General features: G+C 43.7%; 1 protein-coding gene across 7 annotated transcripts in view; it reads right to left on the bottom strand.

Annotated features, from left to right (window-relative positions):
- The window catches only part of SULF1 (sulfatase 1), a 199,909-nt gene that overhangs the window by 15,204 nt on the left and 166,039 nt on the right, over positions 1-18,666 (bottom strand). For all 7 annotated transcript variants that reach the window (XM_027561145.1, XM_027561142.1, XM_027561140.1 and 4 more), the window contains 6 exons: positions 11,787-12,000; positions 7,386-7,638; positions 5,592-5,688; positions 5,075-5,169; positions 3,393-3,458; positions 2,039-2,211 (listed from right to left, as the gene is read on the bottom strand). In XM_027561145.1, the coding sequence (XP_027416946.1) occupies positions 2,039-2,211; positions 3,393-3,458; positions 5,075-5,169; positions 5,592-5,688; positions 7,386-7,638; positions 11,787-12,000 (898 nt within the window). The remainder of the gene's footprint in view (positions 1-2,038; positions 2,212-3,392; positions 3,459-5,074; positions 5,170-5,591; positions 5,689-7,385; positions 7,639-11,786; positions 12,001-18,666) is intronic.

Below are 18,666 nucleotides of genomic sequence, written 5' to 3'. Positions count from 1 at the left end.
ACAGTGAGACAAGGTGGCAGCCTAGCTATTTCAACCTTTTCTTGTCTTCACATTTTTAAGTTCATATTTTCTCTCTTGCAAACACTGTGTGGGTGGACATTAAAAGTACTCTATTTCCTCCCCCTTCTCTATACAAATTTGCTGTGAGATTCGATGAAGATGGAAAAAAACAGTGGTGACTCATGAAGGTGAAGTTTCAGGCCTGTTCGTCTGCTGTCCCCTAAGTTCTGCTGGGTATTGATCTCTAAAACCGGGTGATGAGTGGAGAGAAGGAAGGAAAGTATCAGAACTCCTATTTATGGTTGTTGTCATTTTTTATAAAAATGAAAAAAAAAAAAAAAAAAGGTTGCTTAATAAAAAGGTGGACGCAGGGCCTTAGCTTGCTTTGAATGTCAGATGGTCGAGTGTTACAAACGGGCCCTGGAAACAGAGGGGATTCTGCAGTGTAGATGGGCTTGGAGAAGGCCTGAATCCAGCTCAGAGGGTTTAAGGATGTCGAAATTTGTGATGTCACAGACTCTCCACAACACTTGAACATGAGATGGACAGTTACCATGAACATCTCTTGTACCATGCAGAGGTTCACTGGTTAACTTGTAGAACGTATATGAAAGAGCTGTCAGATTAAAGCTGCTACTGTGTGTACATGTCCACCCCAAACTCCCTAACGCCCCCCATCCTTCCCCGCTGGCAACTGTAAGTTCATTCTTTAAGTTCTGTGAGTCTGCTTCTGTTTTTTAAGTCGTTGTGCATGCGTGCTCAGTCATGTCTGACTCTTTACGACCCTGGACTGTAGCCCAGCAAACTCCTATGTCCGTGGATTTCCCAGGCAAGAATACTGGAGTGGGTTGCCATTTCCTACTCCAGCGGATCTTCCTGACCCAGGGATCAAACCCAAGTCTACTGCACCTTCCTGTACTGCAGGTGGATTCTCTACCACTAAGCCACCTGGTAAGCCCATGTAAACCTAAGTGCAAACAGAGACACTGAAATCAAGATGCATGAAAACAGAAAGATAGAACAAAAATGGTCAGAAGATAGGCCCTCGGTCTCCCTAAGAATGGTCCGTGGGTTCTTTGAAGTCTCCAAATTCAGTTTGTGAAGCACTGACCTGGGAGGCCTACTGCGATCCTTTCAACTAGAAGATCTGGTGTTTTAGCTACTCTGTGGGCTGGCTGGCCTTCATGCAAGAAGCTGGTATTATTGAAGGGGACTGAGAATAAATCTGACAGAGTCCCTGCGTTCAAGGAGTTTTACTTCCTTTTGTGATATGCAGAATGTGTTCTTGAAGAAAGCAGAAACGAAGCATATTTGGGGTAAAAGTGTTCATCCATTTATTCAGTTACTTAGTGATGGAGCAGTCTTGCTGGGCCAGAAATCCGTCAAGGGCTGGGGACCTTGTGAAATATTATTGGGAGAAAAACCCATGGAGAGCGTGGCATTTTCAAACAAAAGACCAAAATAAAAATTTCTAAAGAAAAAAAGTAATTTAGAGGCAAAAATGATCCTAGTTGTCGGTATAGAAAAATGATATGATACTTTAATCTAGAATCTTTCTAGATTCCTGGATTCCAGCTGCTGAATTCCTTCGTCTAAGTAACTGGGTGAGCTGCTGGCTGTCCACATGGTGGCAGGAAGTAGCATTTTTCTTTTTTTTTTGTCAGCACTGGGCAGCCTGTGGGCTTCCCAGGCGGCACTAGTCGTAAAGAACCCGGCTGCCAATGCAGAAGACATGAGAGACGCAGGTTCGATCCCTGGGTTGAGAAGATCCCCTGGAGGAGGGGATGGCCGTCCACTCTAGTATTCTTGCCTGGAGAATCCCATGGACAGAGGAGCCTGGAGGGCTACAGTCCATAGGGTCACAAGGAGTCAGACATGACTGAAATGACTTAGCATGCATGCATGCATGCGCAGCGTGTGGGATCTTAGTTTCCTGACTAGGGATCGAACCCTGGCGCCCCTGCATTGGAAGGGCAGCGTCTTAACCACTGGACCAGCAGGGAAGTGCAGGAAGGAGCACTTAGATGGAGCGACTCACGGTTCCAGAACGGGGCCGTCTGCCAGTGGCTGTTGTCGTGTGTGAAGCAGGTGAGGCCGGGGAGGCTGCACTCCTCGCCCTTGCGCTGCCTCCTCTTCTCCTTCCTCTCTTTCTTCCTCCTGCGGTTCTCCTTGTAAAGCTGCAGTTTGCTGTCTACTTCCTGAGCAGCTTCTCTATTTCAACAGAAGGGACGTTTAAATGATCAGAAAGCACTTTCTCAAGTAAGAACAGGTTGCTATGAGTCTCACACACATATTCAGGCATAAGATAACAGACACACAATAATAGATGGCCTTAAGTTTTCAGGGCTTCTCTGGTGGCTCAGATGGTAAAAAAATCCTCTTGTGATGTGGCAGACCTGGGTTTGATCCCTGGGTCGGGAAGATCCCCTGGAGAAGGGAATGGCAACCCACTCCAGTATTCTTGCCTGGATAGAGGATAGAGGAGCCTGGTGGATTACAGTCCATGAGGTCGCAAAGAGTCAGACACAACTGAGCGACTTTCAGTTTAAGTTTTCAGAGGGCCTCAAAGCATGGAATATAATCAGTGATACTGAAGACAAACTCATTAAGTGACAACACCCTTAGTATTTTACTATCTCAACAGGATCAATATTTTCTTCCTTACTGAATGCAAACATTGATGGAAGTAAATGTCAATGTGAATCAGAAGATTCCAGTAGCCTTGCCCTTTGGACAAGTGGCTCAACCTCCTGGCAGCTCAGTATCTATCAGCCATGAAATCAATGATTGGTTGGATTAGATAACTTGAATTAAGTTTCTAGAATTCTACTGACAAATCCTACAAAACAGGCTTGGAAAGAATTTTTTTAAAAAGTGTTTTTACTTTTTCAATTTTTCCATGAAGGGCTCAAATTTTGTTGAGGCTCAAATATTAAATTCCTCTTATATGCTAATTTTACTATTATTTTAAAAAGATGTCGATTTCTTCCAGCTTTCAGAATTCAACATGATTGCAGGCTGCTCTACAGAACACAGGGACCTAATTCAGTGAGTCCATGTGTCGTGATCACTGCCCACAGAAAGCAGTGCATGGAGGACAAGCCAGTTACCAGCCAGTGTATCGTCAGAGGGAACACAGTGTATTGTCAGAGGGAACACGTGGAATTAGATTACAGCCCCATGTGATGCCCCCTCATGGGATTCCAGAAGCAAGGATTGCCTCTGTCCCTTGGCAAGATGTGGGCTTGTTTTCAACTTCTTGAGCTAATACCCTCCCAGCTGCATCTACTTTTCTCAAGCCGCATCACTTGGAACAGAGTTCCAGTCCCCTTTCAGAAACGCCCAGCAAACAGTCCCTTCACTCCCAGGAAATGTAGCAAATGGTTACTCACTTGAATGGGTGAAGGTGGCTCTTTAATTTCTCTTGCTTTTTCACGCCTTTCTCTTTGTTGTAATAGCTGCAGGCAAGAAGGTTAAAAAGTGAGTTTGCTCTCAAAATGGATTAAAGATCTCAACGTAAGACCAGAAACTATAAAACTCCTACAGGAGAACATAGGCAAAACACTCTCTGACATACATCACAGCAGGATCCTCTATGATCCACCTCCCAGAATATTGGAAATAAAAGCAAAAATAAACAAATGGGACCTAATTAAACTTAAAAGCTTCTGCACAACAAAGGAAACTATAAGCAAGGTGAAAAGGCAGCCTTCAGAATGGGAGAAAATAATAGCAAATGAAGCAACTGACAAACAACTAATCTCAAAAATATATAAGCAACTCCTACAGCTCAACTCCAGAAAAATAAATGACCCAATCAAAAAATGGGCCAAAGAACTAAATAGACATTTCTCCAAAGAAGATATACAGATGGCTAACAAACACATGAAAAGATGCTCAACATCACTCATTATTAGAGAAATGCAAATCAAAACCACTATGAGGTACCATTTCACGCCAGTCAGAATGGCTGCGATCCATAAGTCTACAAGCAATAAATGCTGGAGAGGGTGTGGAGAAAAGGGAACTCTCTTACACTGTTGGTGGGAATGCAAACTAGTATAGCCACTATGGAAAACAGTGTGGAGATTCCTTAAAAAACTGGAAATAGAACTGCCTTATGATCCAGCAATCCCACTGCTGGGTATACACACTGAGGAAACCAGAAGGGAAAGAGACACGTGTACCCCAATGTTGATCGCAGCACTGTTTATAATAGCCAGGACATGGAAGCAACCTAGATGCCCATCAGCAGATGAATGGATAAGAAAGCTGTGGTACATATACACAATGGAGTATTACTCAGCCATTAAAAAGAATACATTTGAATCAGTTCTAATGAGATGGATGAAACTGGAACCTATTATACAGAGTGAAGTAAGCCAGAAAGAAAAACACCAATACAGTATACTAACGCATATATATGGAATTTAGAAAGATGGTAACAATAACCCTGTGTACGAGACAGCAAAAGAGACACTGATGTATAGATCAGTCTTATGGACTCTGTGGGAGAGGGAGAGGGTGGGGAGATTTGGGAGAATGGCATTGAAACATGTATAATATCATGTATGAAACGAGTCGCCAGTCCAGGTTCGATGCACGATACTGGATGCTTGGGGCTGGTGCACTGGGACGACCCAGAGGGAGGGTATGGGGAGGGAGGAGGGAGGAGGGTTCAGGATGGGGAACACAGGTATACCTGTGGCGGATTCATTTCGATATTTGGCAAAACTAATACAATATTGTAAAGTTTAAAAATAAAATAAAATTAAAAAAAAAAGTGAGTTTGCTAATCATGCATTTCATCAAATAGTTCATTTATAAAATGGAAGCAGAATGGAAGGTAGGCGGTTACTTTGTTATATGTAACAGTCTTAACGGGACTTTTTTTTTAACCTTCTGCTTGGGTTTATGACATATTTAATTTGACTGAAATGGTTTAGATTGTTATAATATGCATTAGGGAATTCCATTTATTAAACTTTCTATTGGTGAAACAGAGGCGAGCCCTGTGCGTGTCACTGCAGCTTGTGTTTTGAAGATGATTCTGTGGTGGGACACGCACACACACCTCTGTTTACTGCAGCCACACTCCTCAGGCTTCCTTCTCTTCAGATGCCCTCTCACTTCTCTCAAATTCTTAATTTTATCTTGCAAAGCTTCAATCTGGAAAACACACACACCAACAATGACATCATACGGTCAAGATCTTCTATACGAGGTAACTTTCTTTCCACCCCGTTTTCCGTGATCCATAATTATAGCTATTCATCTGAGACAACAGTTTGGAAACAAGCTGAGCACAGACTAGGTCTACCTCTCTATACCGTCCAATGTGTTATAATAAGCATTAATAGCTGGCTTTTTCATAATCGAATCATTCTGCTCACAGAGATTTCAAGAGGTCAGGCTTTTCTCACTGTCTATTTTGCTTTCCGTCAGGACTATCACTGTATCACTGGAGAAAGAGAAGCACCTTGTTCTTCTATTTTCCACCTAATTATAAAAAAGGATGAGCGTACACAGCAGGGCTGGCGAGCAGAGTTTGCAACTGGAATACACCTGCCAATCACGTGGCTTCAGCTCACCTCTTTATCAATGAAGGCCTTGTGGTCCTTCCAGGCTCTGGCTGATTGATAAAGTTCTCTCTCACAATGGATTGTATCATTTGGAAGAATAAAGCACCTGCAAAACCAAGCTACATTAGAAATAGGTTTCTAGTCTAGTATCAGAAAACATTAGAGGGACTTTCCTGGTGGTCCAGTGGTTAAGATTCTGCACTCCCAATGCAGAGGGTAGAGGTCTGATCCCTGGTCGGGGAACTAAGATCCCATATGCCACGTTGCCAAAAAGTAAAACACAAATAAATTTTAAAAATGCACCTAATGCTGGTTCCGAGGCTCTTTGGAAAACACTTAAAAAAAGGCAAGTAGTTAAAAAAAAAAACATTAGGAATAGCAGAGGGAACTTCATTATCTAAATGCTTAACTTGGATGTTAGCATTAATTTGGAGCTGAGCCATAAACAAGGATAAGTGGGAATATTTCCTGGCAACTGGCAAGGTCAAAGGATGGTGTCAGAGAGACATCATCACAAAGTGAGAGGAAATATTTAAGCATCACCCCAAACTCCATTTCTGAAAGCCCCACCAAATACTGTAGGAAAAGAATGAGGTTCTCACAGCCATAATGGAAGTGACTGACTTGAAGAAATACAGAGTTAGAAGGGGTTTATTAATCCAGCCCATTTTGTTATAAAGAGCCTGACTGAGGGGCCTCTTTCAATGTGAAGTAAGAAGCAGCCCCAGGGATGGACAGCAGGTGAGATGGGGTCGGGGGTATCAACACTGAAAGAGAAACCAAGCTGGGTCTAAATCTTTCAGTATCCAACCATAACCATCACAGGAGCCTAGAGACCCTTGTCCGAAAGATAAAAGTCCTGGCAGTCCTCATGGCACCCTGCCTCCCTAAAGATGAAATGAAAAGAAAACAAAGATACTGCTAATGCATTTGGAAAGAAAAGACTTCTCTATCAAGACAGCACACAGATTTTAGAAAGATGAACAGGGCAGTCGGTCAAAGCCGAGGAGGAGTCATCTCCCCCACCCCACCTCATCTCTGTGATTCTCTGGGATCTGGACAGGTCAGGTGTTTCTGATCTCACATCCATCCCCAATCTACACCATCTTTCTGGAAGCTTCTCTAGGACCCAGAGCCCTCCCTTGGGCTGTATTTCATCTCTGAAGTCCTGAGGGTAAACTGCTCTGAGCCACGGTGACCAGGCAGCAACGGGGCACCTCTGCAGTCCGGGTAATGATTTGTACATGTTTTCTAGACCCCACAAAGGTAACCGCTTCAGAGCAGAACTCCATGCCTGCTAAGTCAAGATGTGACAGCATCACTCTGTCTCAGGGCCCAGCTGATCAGCCTTCATGTGATACCGACCCAAAACAAAAAGTGTCCAAATCTATGACAGTCTGGACTCCTGTTGCTTCTCACTCAGTCGTGTCTGACTCTGCGACCCCAGGGACTATAGCCCACCAGGCTCCTCTGTCCATGGGATTCTCCAGGCAAGACTATTGGAGTGGGTTGCCATTTCCTCTTACAAGGGATGTTCCCAACCCAGGGATCGAACTCACATCTCCTTCATCTTCTGCACTGGATCGAACTCGCATCTCCTTCATCTTCTGCACTGTAGGCGAATTCTTTACCATTGAGTCTCCTGGGAAGCCCCTCTCTTGATTCTTAACCCTCAGTTATCATGTGGTCTAGCACTCGGACACTGCCCTGCTGATCAATATTACTTTTTGCAATGGGGAAAAATCATGACAATATGGAGGGATGGCTTTGAACTCAACCCCCGTGACCACAGAGCCTTCTTACTTGTGCGTCACGCGGACGGTGGTGGGCAGGCCCACGACATTGCCACTGTCCGCCAGCATTGTGTCCCCGTCACCATCGCCAGTCGCCTGGTGGCCTCCGGGGCCCTGGCGGCCTTCATCATGACGCTTGGCAATGTTTCTTGGCCGCAAGACCTGCAGTTCTTCTTCTTCCAGGTTGATGTCATATATTTCGCCTTCAAATTCGACTGACAAGGAACGTGTCTGCCGGGTATGGACAAATCTGGGCTTGTACTCTGGAAAGAAGGGAAGACAAATTAACACGAACATCCGGGTATAGTTTAGGAGGGATGAAAATGATCACCAGGCTTGGGGAGCATTTCGAGGGGGGTGAGCAGCACACACGGCCTTGCTGGCTGGCCCGAGGGAATTCATGCGGGAAGAGGCAGGCTCTGGTCCAGGCTTGAACAGCGCAGAGTGGTGTGCTTTTCTGGACCTTAGGCCCTTCATCCCTCAAGTGAGGTAGTAGGTCAAGGTGATCTCTAAGACTTTCTGCTTACGGTAGGCTGTGAACTTCTACTGCCTTAGTCACTCAGTTGTGTCTGACTCTTTACAACCGCATGGACTATAGCCCACCAGGCTCCTCTGTCCATGGGATTCTCCAGGCAAGAATACTGGAGTGGGTTGCCATTTCCTTCTCCAGGGGAACTTCTATTGAGTTGGCTAAAAATTTGTTTGGATTTTTCTGTAAGATGGTATGGAAAACGAACTTTTGGTCCACCCAACATTGTTTTCAATGTGAACTACAAGGCAGTTTGGATAAAACTATAAATAATAGTAATGACTATAATTTAATAAGCTTTTGCTATGTATATTTCCTTCATGCATGTGTGCTAAGTCGATTTAGTTGTGTTCAACTATGTGTGACCCCATGGACTATAGCTACCAGGTTTCTCTGTCCATGGGATTTTCCAGGCAAGAATATTGGAGGAGGTTGCCATTTCCTTCTCCAGGGGATCTTCCCAACCCAGGGATGGAACCCACGTCTCTTATGTCTCCTGCGATGGCAGGCAGGTTTTTACCACTAGCGCCACCAGGGAAGACCATTTCCCACGTACATATTTCTAATGCACAATCATGAAAGACAAGTATTATGATAATAAATCCTCACATTAAAACAAAACACGATCAGATTGTCAAAACAGGCTCATGAATGTGGTATTCTCATCTCTATGTTATGACGAGAAATCTGAGGTTCGAATGCTATGCATCTTTTGCAAGGTCATGCAGCCAACAGTTGTGGGGGCTTGGACTATAAACTATCAGATTCTAAAGATGACAAAGTCGCCCCTTTTTGACTGGGCTGCCTTTTCAAAAAGGTAAATGGCTCAGATAATGAAGAATCTGCCTGCAACGTGGGAGACCTGGGTTTGATCCCTGCATTGGAATGATCACCTGGAAGGGAATGGCAACCCATTCCATTATTCTTGCCTGGGAAATTCCATGGACAGAGGAGCCTGGCAGGCTACAGTCCATGGGGTCGCAAAGAATTGGACGTGACTGACTAACACTTTCACTTTCAAATGTTCCAGACACCTTCTATTTGCACAAATAATAAAAGATTGCTCTAAGAAAAAAATTGAACTTTGCAAATGATTTCATCAGCCAATGGACTAATGGCAGATGGACCTGGCAGATGGAGAAATAATGCCAGGGGGAGGCCAGTATGCTTTCTGGTCAACATAGACCACTGTCAAAACTCATTGTGGGCTAGGTAAGAGCTTTAACGTGCAAACATGGGCTCCTGCCGCTCAGATGCACTCAGGCTCTGTGGGGCGCACTCAGTGCTCTGATGTGTCGACCCTGCTGCTAAAGTAGGAAGAAAGGGCACACATAGGCTGCAGAATCAGAACCATCTTGCTCTCTGCTGCTCTGAGATGGAATGCCTCTTTGAGGTAGCTCACTGAGAGTGCTCATGAATTCCACCGTGACGGAAAAGAGGAGCATCCAACCCCTGTTCCCCACACAGCTCGAAAAAAATGGCCCTAGACTTCTCCGGCTTGTGCTCAACACAGAAAAATCAGTGTGCTTTACGGTCAGTGCCTGGGGAGTAACACTGAAGTTCTTGGGAGAGAAGAGGCTGCCTCCACCTTCAAGCTGGACACTGGGGATGGTTTCTGTTAAGGGTGAGGGTCTGGGTCCTCTCCTTTGTCATTTTCCCATTAGAAATCTTGGTGTGAATTATTAAACCTGGCATTTTCTTTCAGGAGGAAAGAAAATCTCCCAAGTCAATGATTTTCAGCCTTTTGGATTATCGATTCCTTTAAAGTTTTGTATCCAGAAACGTGCATATATACACAAAGAATATACTTAAAATTTTGGATAAAATTTTAGAGGGCTCAGTGGTCATGTATGGATGTGAGAGTTGGACTGTGAAGAAAGCTGAGCACCGAAGAATTGATGCATTTGAACTGTGTTGTTGGAGAAGACTCTTGAGAGTCCCTTGGACTGCAAGGAGATCCAACCAGTCCATCCTAAAGGAGATCAGTCCTGGGTGTTCATTGGAAGGACTGATGGTGAAGCTGAAACTCCAATACTTTGGCCATCTCATGTAAAGAGTTGACTCATTGGAAAAGACCCTGATGTTGGGAGGGATTGGGGGCAGGAGGAGAAGGGGACGACAGAGGATGAGATGGCTAGATGACATCACTGACTCGATGGACATGAGTTTGGGTAAAATCCAAGAGTTGGTGATGGACAGGGAGGCCTGGCATGCTGCAATTCATGGGGTTGCAAAGAGTTGAACACGACTGAGCAACTGAACCGAACTGATGATCCTATACAGTTCACCTGTGGAGTCTGAGTTTAAGAAGTCTGTTCTAAGGGCTCCCGTTGTTCTAGTCTATGATTTGATTTCTTGGTTCAGAATTTAATGTATTTTGCTTTTCAAAATGGGAGAGGGAGAGGGTGGGAAGATTTGGGAGAATGGCATTGAAACATGTAAAATATCATGTATGAAACGAGATGCCAGTCCAGGTTCGATGCCTGATACTGGATGCTTGGGGCTGGTGCACTGGGACGACCCAGAGGGATGGTATGGGAAGGGAGGAGGGAGGAGGGTTCAGGATGGGGAACACATGTATACCTGTGGCGGATTCATTTTGATATTTGGCAAAACTAATACAATTATGTAAAGTTTAAAAACAAAATAAAATTAGATTTAGCAAAAAACAAAAACAACAACAAAAAAAGTACATAAAGGCATTATCATGGAAATGTCACTTTTCGTACTTAGCCACTAGATGGCACTAAACTCTCATTCTTTTATGGAAGGTGCCGCTTCATAGGAATCTGATAGCTAGCTGCCTGATAAGAGTTTTTATAAAAATGCTAGGCAGTGCTTTTCATACTGAATTCGACTAGTTAGACCCTACAAATCAATGAGAGGAATTAGAAAAACACATTGTCCTAAAGCAGACAAGCTTTTTTTTTTTAAAAAAGCATGCATGCTTCTCTTATTAGTTAAATGCATAAGCCCTGAATTTTTTCTTCCAGTATACAAAGAAAGCCAGATAACATTATCATTTCCAGAAAAAGATGTATACAAGTCTGAGAAACTCCTAGTAGTATAGAATCTATGTGTTCTTTCTTACTATTCAGTTGTTCTGATCTGCTGTAGATGTAAAACAGAAGAATGCAATGAATATCTGGATCCTCATCACTCAGGAAAACAAACTATTAAAATAACTATGCCTCCCATTGTACCACGTTAAATTTAATGTTTTATAGTGAAAGTGAAAGTTGCTCAGTTATATCCGACTCTTTGCGATCCTATGGACTACATACTCCATGGAATTCTCCAGGCCAGAATACTGGAGTAGGTAACCCTTCCCTTCTCCAGGGCGTCTTCCCAACCTAGGGATTGAACCCAGGTCTCCCACATTGCAGGCAGATTCTTTACCAGCTGAGCCACAAGGGAAGCTCAAGAATACTGGAGTGGGTGGCCTATCCCTTCTCCAGAGGATTTTCCCGACCCAGAAATCCAACCAGGGTCTCCTGCATTGCAGGTGGATTTTTACCAACTGAGTTATCAGGGACATGCACATATACATAAATAATTTTATGACATATTTTTTAGCAATTTATACTGTTAACTCATCTTCTAGCTGAAACTTCAGATTTTCATTTTCTTTTTTAAGTATGCATATGTTTGTGTCTGCCGCTTTTACAGAGTATATTTTCATTCTAAGCTTAATATTCACAAAGCAAAATTTCAAATGACCTCAGCCTTCATATTTTAAACAGAACCATTATTTGCTTTTAGCCCCAAACCTATGCATTGGTGATATTTAACATGTAGATGGATCAAGGCTTGTTTGCCTTCCTAACGGCCAAGCCTGAAAGCCTCAGCCTGCCACCGAGAGGGTCACAGGCAATGGCTTACTTGGGGTCCCCTGGTTCCGCAGGAACTGCCTCTGATTCTTTCTCTGGCTCCTGCTGGCCCGATACCCGGACTCGCCACAACTGCACTCTTTGTCCTTGTCGTGGAAGCCACGAAAGAGGGGCCGCGTGCTCTGTCGGACAGCGAGCAGGTCACCAGAGCCCTTGCACTTGTGAATTCGAAGCTTGCCAGACGTGTCCTCGACGCACTGCCACTTCTGCAAGAGCCAACGTGAGAGCCAGTTACACACCCACATCAGGTGTTTCTGATTAAGGACTGCTGCTTTTGTTTTTAGAACCCTGGCAACACCGTTAAAAAGAGCGCATGAAAAAAGGCCAGCTTTCAAGTGACCCTGGAATAAGTTGACTCCTGCTCTCTTAGTTCTTTCCTTCACTGCGGGCGAATACAGATGACCACGAAATCACAGGAAATCAGAACTACCTCAATGACACCAGAGCCAAGAATTGATACATAAATCCTCAGCATCCAGACTAAACAGTCTTGAATGAAACATGGAAAAGCCCTTACTTAACTCACCAAGCCTCAGAGCACAGCTGTCAGGGCTGTTTTCACCAGACCCGTCTTTTTTCTGGAAAAAACAAACTTGGCTGCTTTGTTCTCTGCCCTTGAATTTCTAATTCGAGGCCAGTAAGAGTGGCATATGAGGAAGACAGAAATGAATTTAACCTGAGTCCATCATGGAGAGCCAAATTTCATACACGGCAGACAAGAACATTTGCTTCTCTTAGCTCAGGCGGTAAAGAGTCCGCCTGCAATGGAGGAGACTTGGCTTTGATCCCTGCGTCAGAGGGATCCCTGGAGAAGGGAATGGCAACCCACTCCAGTATTTTTGCCTGGGAAATCCCATGGACAGAGGAGCCTGGCAGGCTACAGTCCATGAGGTGGCAAAGAGTCAGACACGACTGAGCGACTAACATGCATACACACATAGACGTGAGCAGATGAGCCGGGCATCCTCTGTGACTTTTCTTATCCTTCTACAAACAGTGCACACTCTTAATTGGAGGCTAATTACTTTACAATATTGTGGTGGTTTTTGCCATACACTGACATGAATCAGCCACGGGTGCACATGTGTCCCCCTATCCTGAACTCCTCTCCCTCCTCCTCCCCACACTATCCTCTGGGTTGTCTCAGAGCACCAGTTTTGAATGCCTTGCTTCATGCCTCGAGCTTGCACTGGTCATCTGTTTTACATATGGTAATATACATGTTTGAACGCTATTCTCTCAAATCATCCCACCCTTGCCTCTCCCACATAGCCCAAAAGTCTGTTCTTTACATCTGTGTCTCTTTTGCTGCTTTGCACACAGGGTCATCGTTACCATCTTTCTAAATTCCATATATATGTGTTAATATACTGTATTGGTGTATCTCTTTCTGACTTACTTCACTCTGTATAACAGGCTCCAGCTTCATCCACCTCATTAGAACTGACTCAAATGCATTCTTTTTTTATAGCTGAGTGATATTCCATTGTGTATATGTACCACAACTTCCTTATCCATTCGTTTGCCGATGGACATCTAGGCTGCTTGCATGTCCTTGCTACTGTAAACAGTGCTGCAGTGAACACTGGGGTACGTGTGTCTCTTTCAATTCTGGTTTCCTTGATGTGTATGCCCAGCATGGGGATTGCTGGGTCGTATGGCAGTTCTACTTCCAGTTTTTTCAGGACTCTCCACACTGTCCTCCATAGTGGCTGTACCAGTTTGCATTCCCACCAACAGTGTAAGAGGGTTACCTTGCCACTAGGTTTTCTCGTTTGAGCTTTCTATTAAGATAGCTACAGAGGTGGGACCTCTCCGGTGGTCTAGGGGTTAAGACTCCATGCTTCCACTGCAGGGGATGTGGATTTGATCTCCAGTGGGGGAACTAAGATTCTGCATGCTGCACAGAGAAGCCAAAAAAAAAAAAAAATATATATATATATATATATACAGCTACAGAAATTTCCAGCTTAACTCTGGATGAATATGACACAGCATCACATCTCAGTGCCCCCTTCTCCATTTTATGGGTATCAAACCTGGCTGAAATAATAGCTCTTTGCCTGGGGGTTATTTCATGGGATCCTCTATAACTGACTTAAGAGCTGATAATCTTCCTATTTTCCCTTTTCTCTCCCTAAAATATTAATCTGGCAAAAGGGAAGAATAATGACATTCATTTCAAGTTGATCATGGTTGTTACAACATGGTACAATATAGAGTTATCAAACTTTTGTGTTTTTTTCCCCCACATCCATATATGAGTATCACCTGTGTACAATTTTTTATTGATATTTTTTATCTTTAAGTGAAGAGTTAGTTGCTCAGTCACATCTGACTCTTTGCTACCCTATGGACCGTAGCCCACCAGGCTCCTCTGTCCCTGGATTTCTCTAAACAAGAATACTGGAGTGGGTAGCCATTCCCTTCTCTAGGGGAATCTTCCCAGCCCAGGGATTCAACCTGGGTCTAAAGAGTCCGACATGACTGAAGTGACTGAGCATGCACTCCTGTACTGCAGGCGGATTCTTTACCATCTGAGCCACCAAGGAAGCCCCTTTTTCTTTCAAATGGGTGTATTTCTAAACTGTGGACAAAGCCATAATACTTGTAAAACTGTGTGTTTGTTGTGCCAGTTTTATATTTTCAAATATACATGAAAATAAATGAAAAATTATTAGATAAAAGATGTTTTTTCAGGCCTTCTGTGAAGTGATCTCGTGTATCCCCTTGTTATACCTGTATCTCTGAGGACTATTTTGATGCAAGGTGAAATTTGACACTGACACTAGTGTACAAAATGGTGTGCAGCCCTTCACAATGGACCATCATGCTGAGCCACAGTTTGTTTTCTCTTAACGGAGTCACATGCTTTCCCAGGTGGCACTAGCGATAAAGAATCCGCCAGCCAATGCGGGAGACGGAAGAGATGCAGGTTCGATCCCTGGGTCAGGAAGATCCCCCTGGAGAAGGGAATGGCAACCCACTCCAGTATTCTCACCTGTGAAATACCATGGACAGTGGAGCCTGGCGGACTACAGTCCAGAGGGTCGCAAAGAGTCAGACATGATTGAGCGACAGAGCACACACGTGGCGTCAGTAGCTGCAGAATGATCATAGCAGCCTTTGCACTTCTACCTGTGCGTGCTAAACCCTTCAGTAGTGTTTGACTGTAGCCCGTCAAGCTGTTCATGGGACTCTCCAGGCAAGCACAGTGGAGTGAGCTGCCATGTCCTCCTCCAGGGGACCTTCCCAACCCAGGGGTGGAACCTGAGTTTTTTGTCTCCTGCACTGGCAGGCAAGTTCTTTATCACTAGGGCCACCTGGGAGGCCCTATCACAGAGCTCCCAAATCCCTGCTATCTAGAACGTGTTCTATAATTCCACTTTAGCCCCTATACACTCTGTGCTGTTGAATTAAACTATTTCAACACACCAGGTAACAACCTTCTTTAGCGGTTTGGCCAGAATGTTTTGAATGTAAATCTCTGTCCAGAGAAGCAGGAGCTCAAGAGACAAGACAAGTAACTACCTATTTACAAAACCAAGAAAAGGCAAGAAGTCAAGAATAATCTAAGGACCAACTAAATTAGAGATGATTTAACTTGACTCAAACAACAACAACAAAAAAACCAAATATGAATTCAAATTGATATGGCACATGGGAGTTATGAATACATCTGATCAGTGGTTCTCACCTTGGCTGGACACTGGGATTTTTCCAAAGCTTCCCTGGTGATTCTAATGTGAAGCTGGGTTAAGGATCACTGCTTTAGATTCACAACTGGTTATTGGACCTCTTTGCAGTGGGATCCCACAGGAGGGCAGAAGGTATACTTTTAGGTCTAAGGAGCTCAGGTGGATGGCCTTTGAGAGGGATTTGCAAATTTTTGAGTGTGAAGCAATGTACTGATGTGACCCGGTTAGAAAATGGCTCCAGTTGAATAGACGGACACTCCCAGCTCATCTACAATGGCAGAACTACGTGCTTTATGAGTAACCAGTGCTCCTCACTCTCTCCTAACCCTAACCCTTTGTTGTTGTTCAGTCACTAAGTCGTGTCCAACTCGTTGTGACCCCATGGGCTGTAGCCTGGCTCTTCTGTCCATGGGATTTCCCAGGCAAGAATGCTGGAGTGGGTTGCCATTTCCTTCTCCAAGGGATCTTCCCACTCCAGGGATCAAAAGCAAGTCTTCTGCATTGGCAGGTGGATTCTTTACCACTGAGTCACCAGGGAAGCCAACCCTAACCCTTACCCTGATCCTAACCAGAACAGTTAGTTGATGAATGACACAATCTTCACACATTCTTAGCTGGAAACTGCATGGAGCTGGTGCTATGCAGTTGTTTTTTAACATGGAGATCAGTGCTTTCTAAGCTTGGGTTTGCTGCACTGCACTCCTAGATATGGCCAATTCGCTTGAGGAGGTGCCAGGAAATTCTCAGAAGAGTTCTCAGAGGGCTTCTCTGGTGGTCTAGGGGTTAAGAATCCCCCTGCCAATGCAGGGGAGGTGGGTTTGAGCCCTGGTGTGGGACGATTCCACACGCCCAGGAGCAACTAAGCCCTTCAACCACAATTACTGAGCCCAGGTTCCTAGAGCCTGTGCTCCACAAGGAGAGAAGCCGCCATAATGAGAAGCCTGTGCATGGCAGTGAAGAGTAGCCCCCGCTCCCCTCAACCAGAGAAAGCCCATACGCAGCAACAAAGACCTAGTACAGTCAAAAATAAAAAATGAAATTCTTGCTCGTGAAAAGGGTCTCAAAAAAATAATATTTCATAGCTCCAGAATGTTTGGGAATCAGTGGTGCTTGAGTTTTTATATCATGTATCTGTCTTAAATCCAAGTGGTTTAAGACATATCCATCCACCTCATGCATTCAAAAACCAAGTGTTGATTACTTAATGTTTGTAGTAGCAAAAGAAGACATCAGTGGATTCAACTCACAGCCAAGCAGAAACTTAAGAAATACTCTATTTTTTATCAGACAGAAAAATGTGGCTCTCTTTATTCTTAAAAAAATGATGGCTTTATGTCTTTCTGTGTTCCAATTTATATCAACTTCAGTGCAAACACTAATTTGTAAAACACAACTGTACTGAAAACCTTCCTTAGTTTTAAAACCACAATGCATTAAAATTTTTCTTTTTTTGTCCTGGAAGAGCTGAGGGGACAAGTAGATTTCTGTAGAAAAATATAGGCAGAATTTTTAGTGACTTATCCTATTTGGATTACAATCCATTAGCCAAATTCCTTGTTGATTTCCGATGGGACAGAAATGAACAAAAAGTGTGTTTCTTTCCTGAAGAGTTGAATTTAATCCCATCTAAGGTCTAGCATGGTCATTGGCACAGATGACATATCATATAAAATCAAACATACATACATACATACATGCATGTACACATATACACATGCGCATATACATATACCCCCAAACACTACTTATATATACATTCTTGTATAATACAGAAGTCATTGACAAAAATGCCAATTATTTCCTGTACCATGGACTCTCTGAACAAGTCATAGACCCTATTAGATAGAGTAATTAGCTAAAGGCTTTGAAAATCTCCTTAGTGGCAAGCATACTAGGAATTTTAATGAAATGTAATTACCACACGTGGGCCACAGTCATTTTAGTGTTCTATATCATGGCAATTTTTATGGCTGAGCAATAAAACCTGGAAATAGCAGCAACTCAAATGGTCATCTTACTTGGAGAGTTTATAGACGGAGGTGGAGAAAGAGAATTTTTAAAGGAATAGCTCTGAAACCTGCTGCAGATCATTTACATGCTCCTGGTAATGAGATGGTTTTCCAGTGCAGAAGAGTTGCTGGAATCAGATAAGAGCGTGACTTCAGGTAAGGCTAATGGGACCTGAAGTACGTGCCCCTCCCGAAATACAGATGTCACACTGCCTCGCTTTTATCTATGCTCTTGGACTTTTTTGGTAAATCGGTTAATGGCCAAATCCAGTTTTCTCCATCTTCTCCAACCACTTACTCCTGCAAATTCCTTTCCTGCTTTCTGGGACAACATCAGTTCAACCCTCCTCCTCCTCCGTCTCTGACGTCTTAGTCTGTGTTGATAATTTAGCACATTCATTCCACAAATACTTCCGGACATCTACCATGCACAAGGTGCTCGATAAAACTATTTCAGTAATTCCAAAGTTATTATTATTTCATGTGAGCCTTTCCAACTATGCTGAAACTTGGGATGAAGGGGACGGACCAAGCCTCATGCATGAATCATTCCCTGAGTTTAACTCAGCATTTAATCACTCTGTTTAGTAACTATGTCTAAGTGCTTTGGATGGGTTATATTGGGTTGACCAAAAATCTTATGGAAAAAAATGAATTAACTTTTGGCTGAGACAATATATAAGTGAAGGTAAGACACACCTGAGGAAGAAGAGAAGGTTGGCTCTTTTGTTCAAAGAATCATGTGTGCAGCTGTTTGGGTAGAATCCAATCTAAGGGGAGATGTCACATTATCATCACCTATTAAACTCTTACTTGATACCAGGTACTGGTCTAAGGTGTTTTATATAAAAATTTATTCATTTAATTTCCACAATAACCTAAAGTGCTATGCTGTGCTTAGTCTCATCCAACTTTTTGCGACCCCATGGACTGTAGCCCACCAGGCTGCTCTGTCCATGGGGAGTCTCCAGGCTAGAATACTGGAGTGGTTTGCCATACCAGGGGATCTTCCAGGGGATCTTCCTGACTCAGGGATCGAACCCAGGTCTTCCACATTGCAGGCGGATTCTTTATCGTCTGAGTCACCAGGGAAGCCCAAGAATACTGGAGTGGGTAGCCTATTCTTTTTCCAGGGGAACTTCCCAACCCAGAAATTGAACCAGGG

This window comes from Bos indicus x Bos taurus, chromosome 14 (assembly GCF_003369695.1).
Source record: "Bos indicus x Bos taurus breed Angus x Brahman F1 hybrid chromosome 14, Bos_hybrid_MaternalHap_v2.0, whole genome shotgun sequence".
Classification (NCBI taxonomy): Eukaryota; Metazoa; Chordata; class Mammalia; order Artiodactyla; family Bovidae; genus Bos; species Bos indicus x Bos taurus.
Note: the sequence above shows the minus strand (reverse complement) of the source record. Positions and strands in the feature narration are given on the sequence as shown.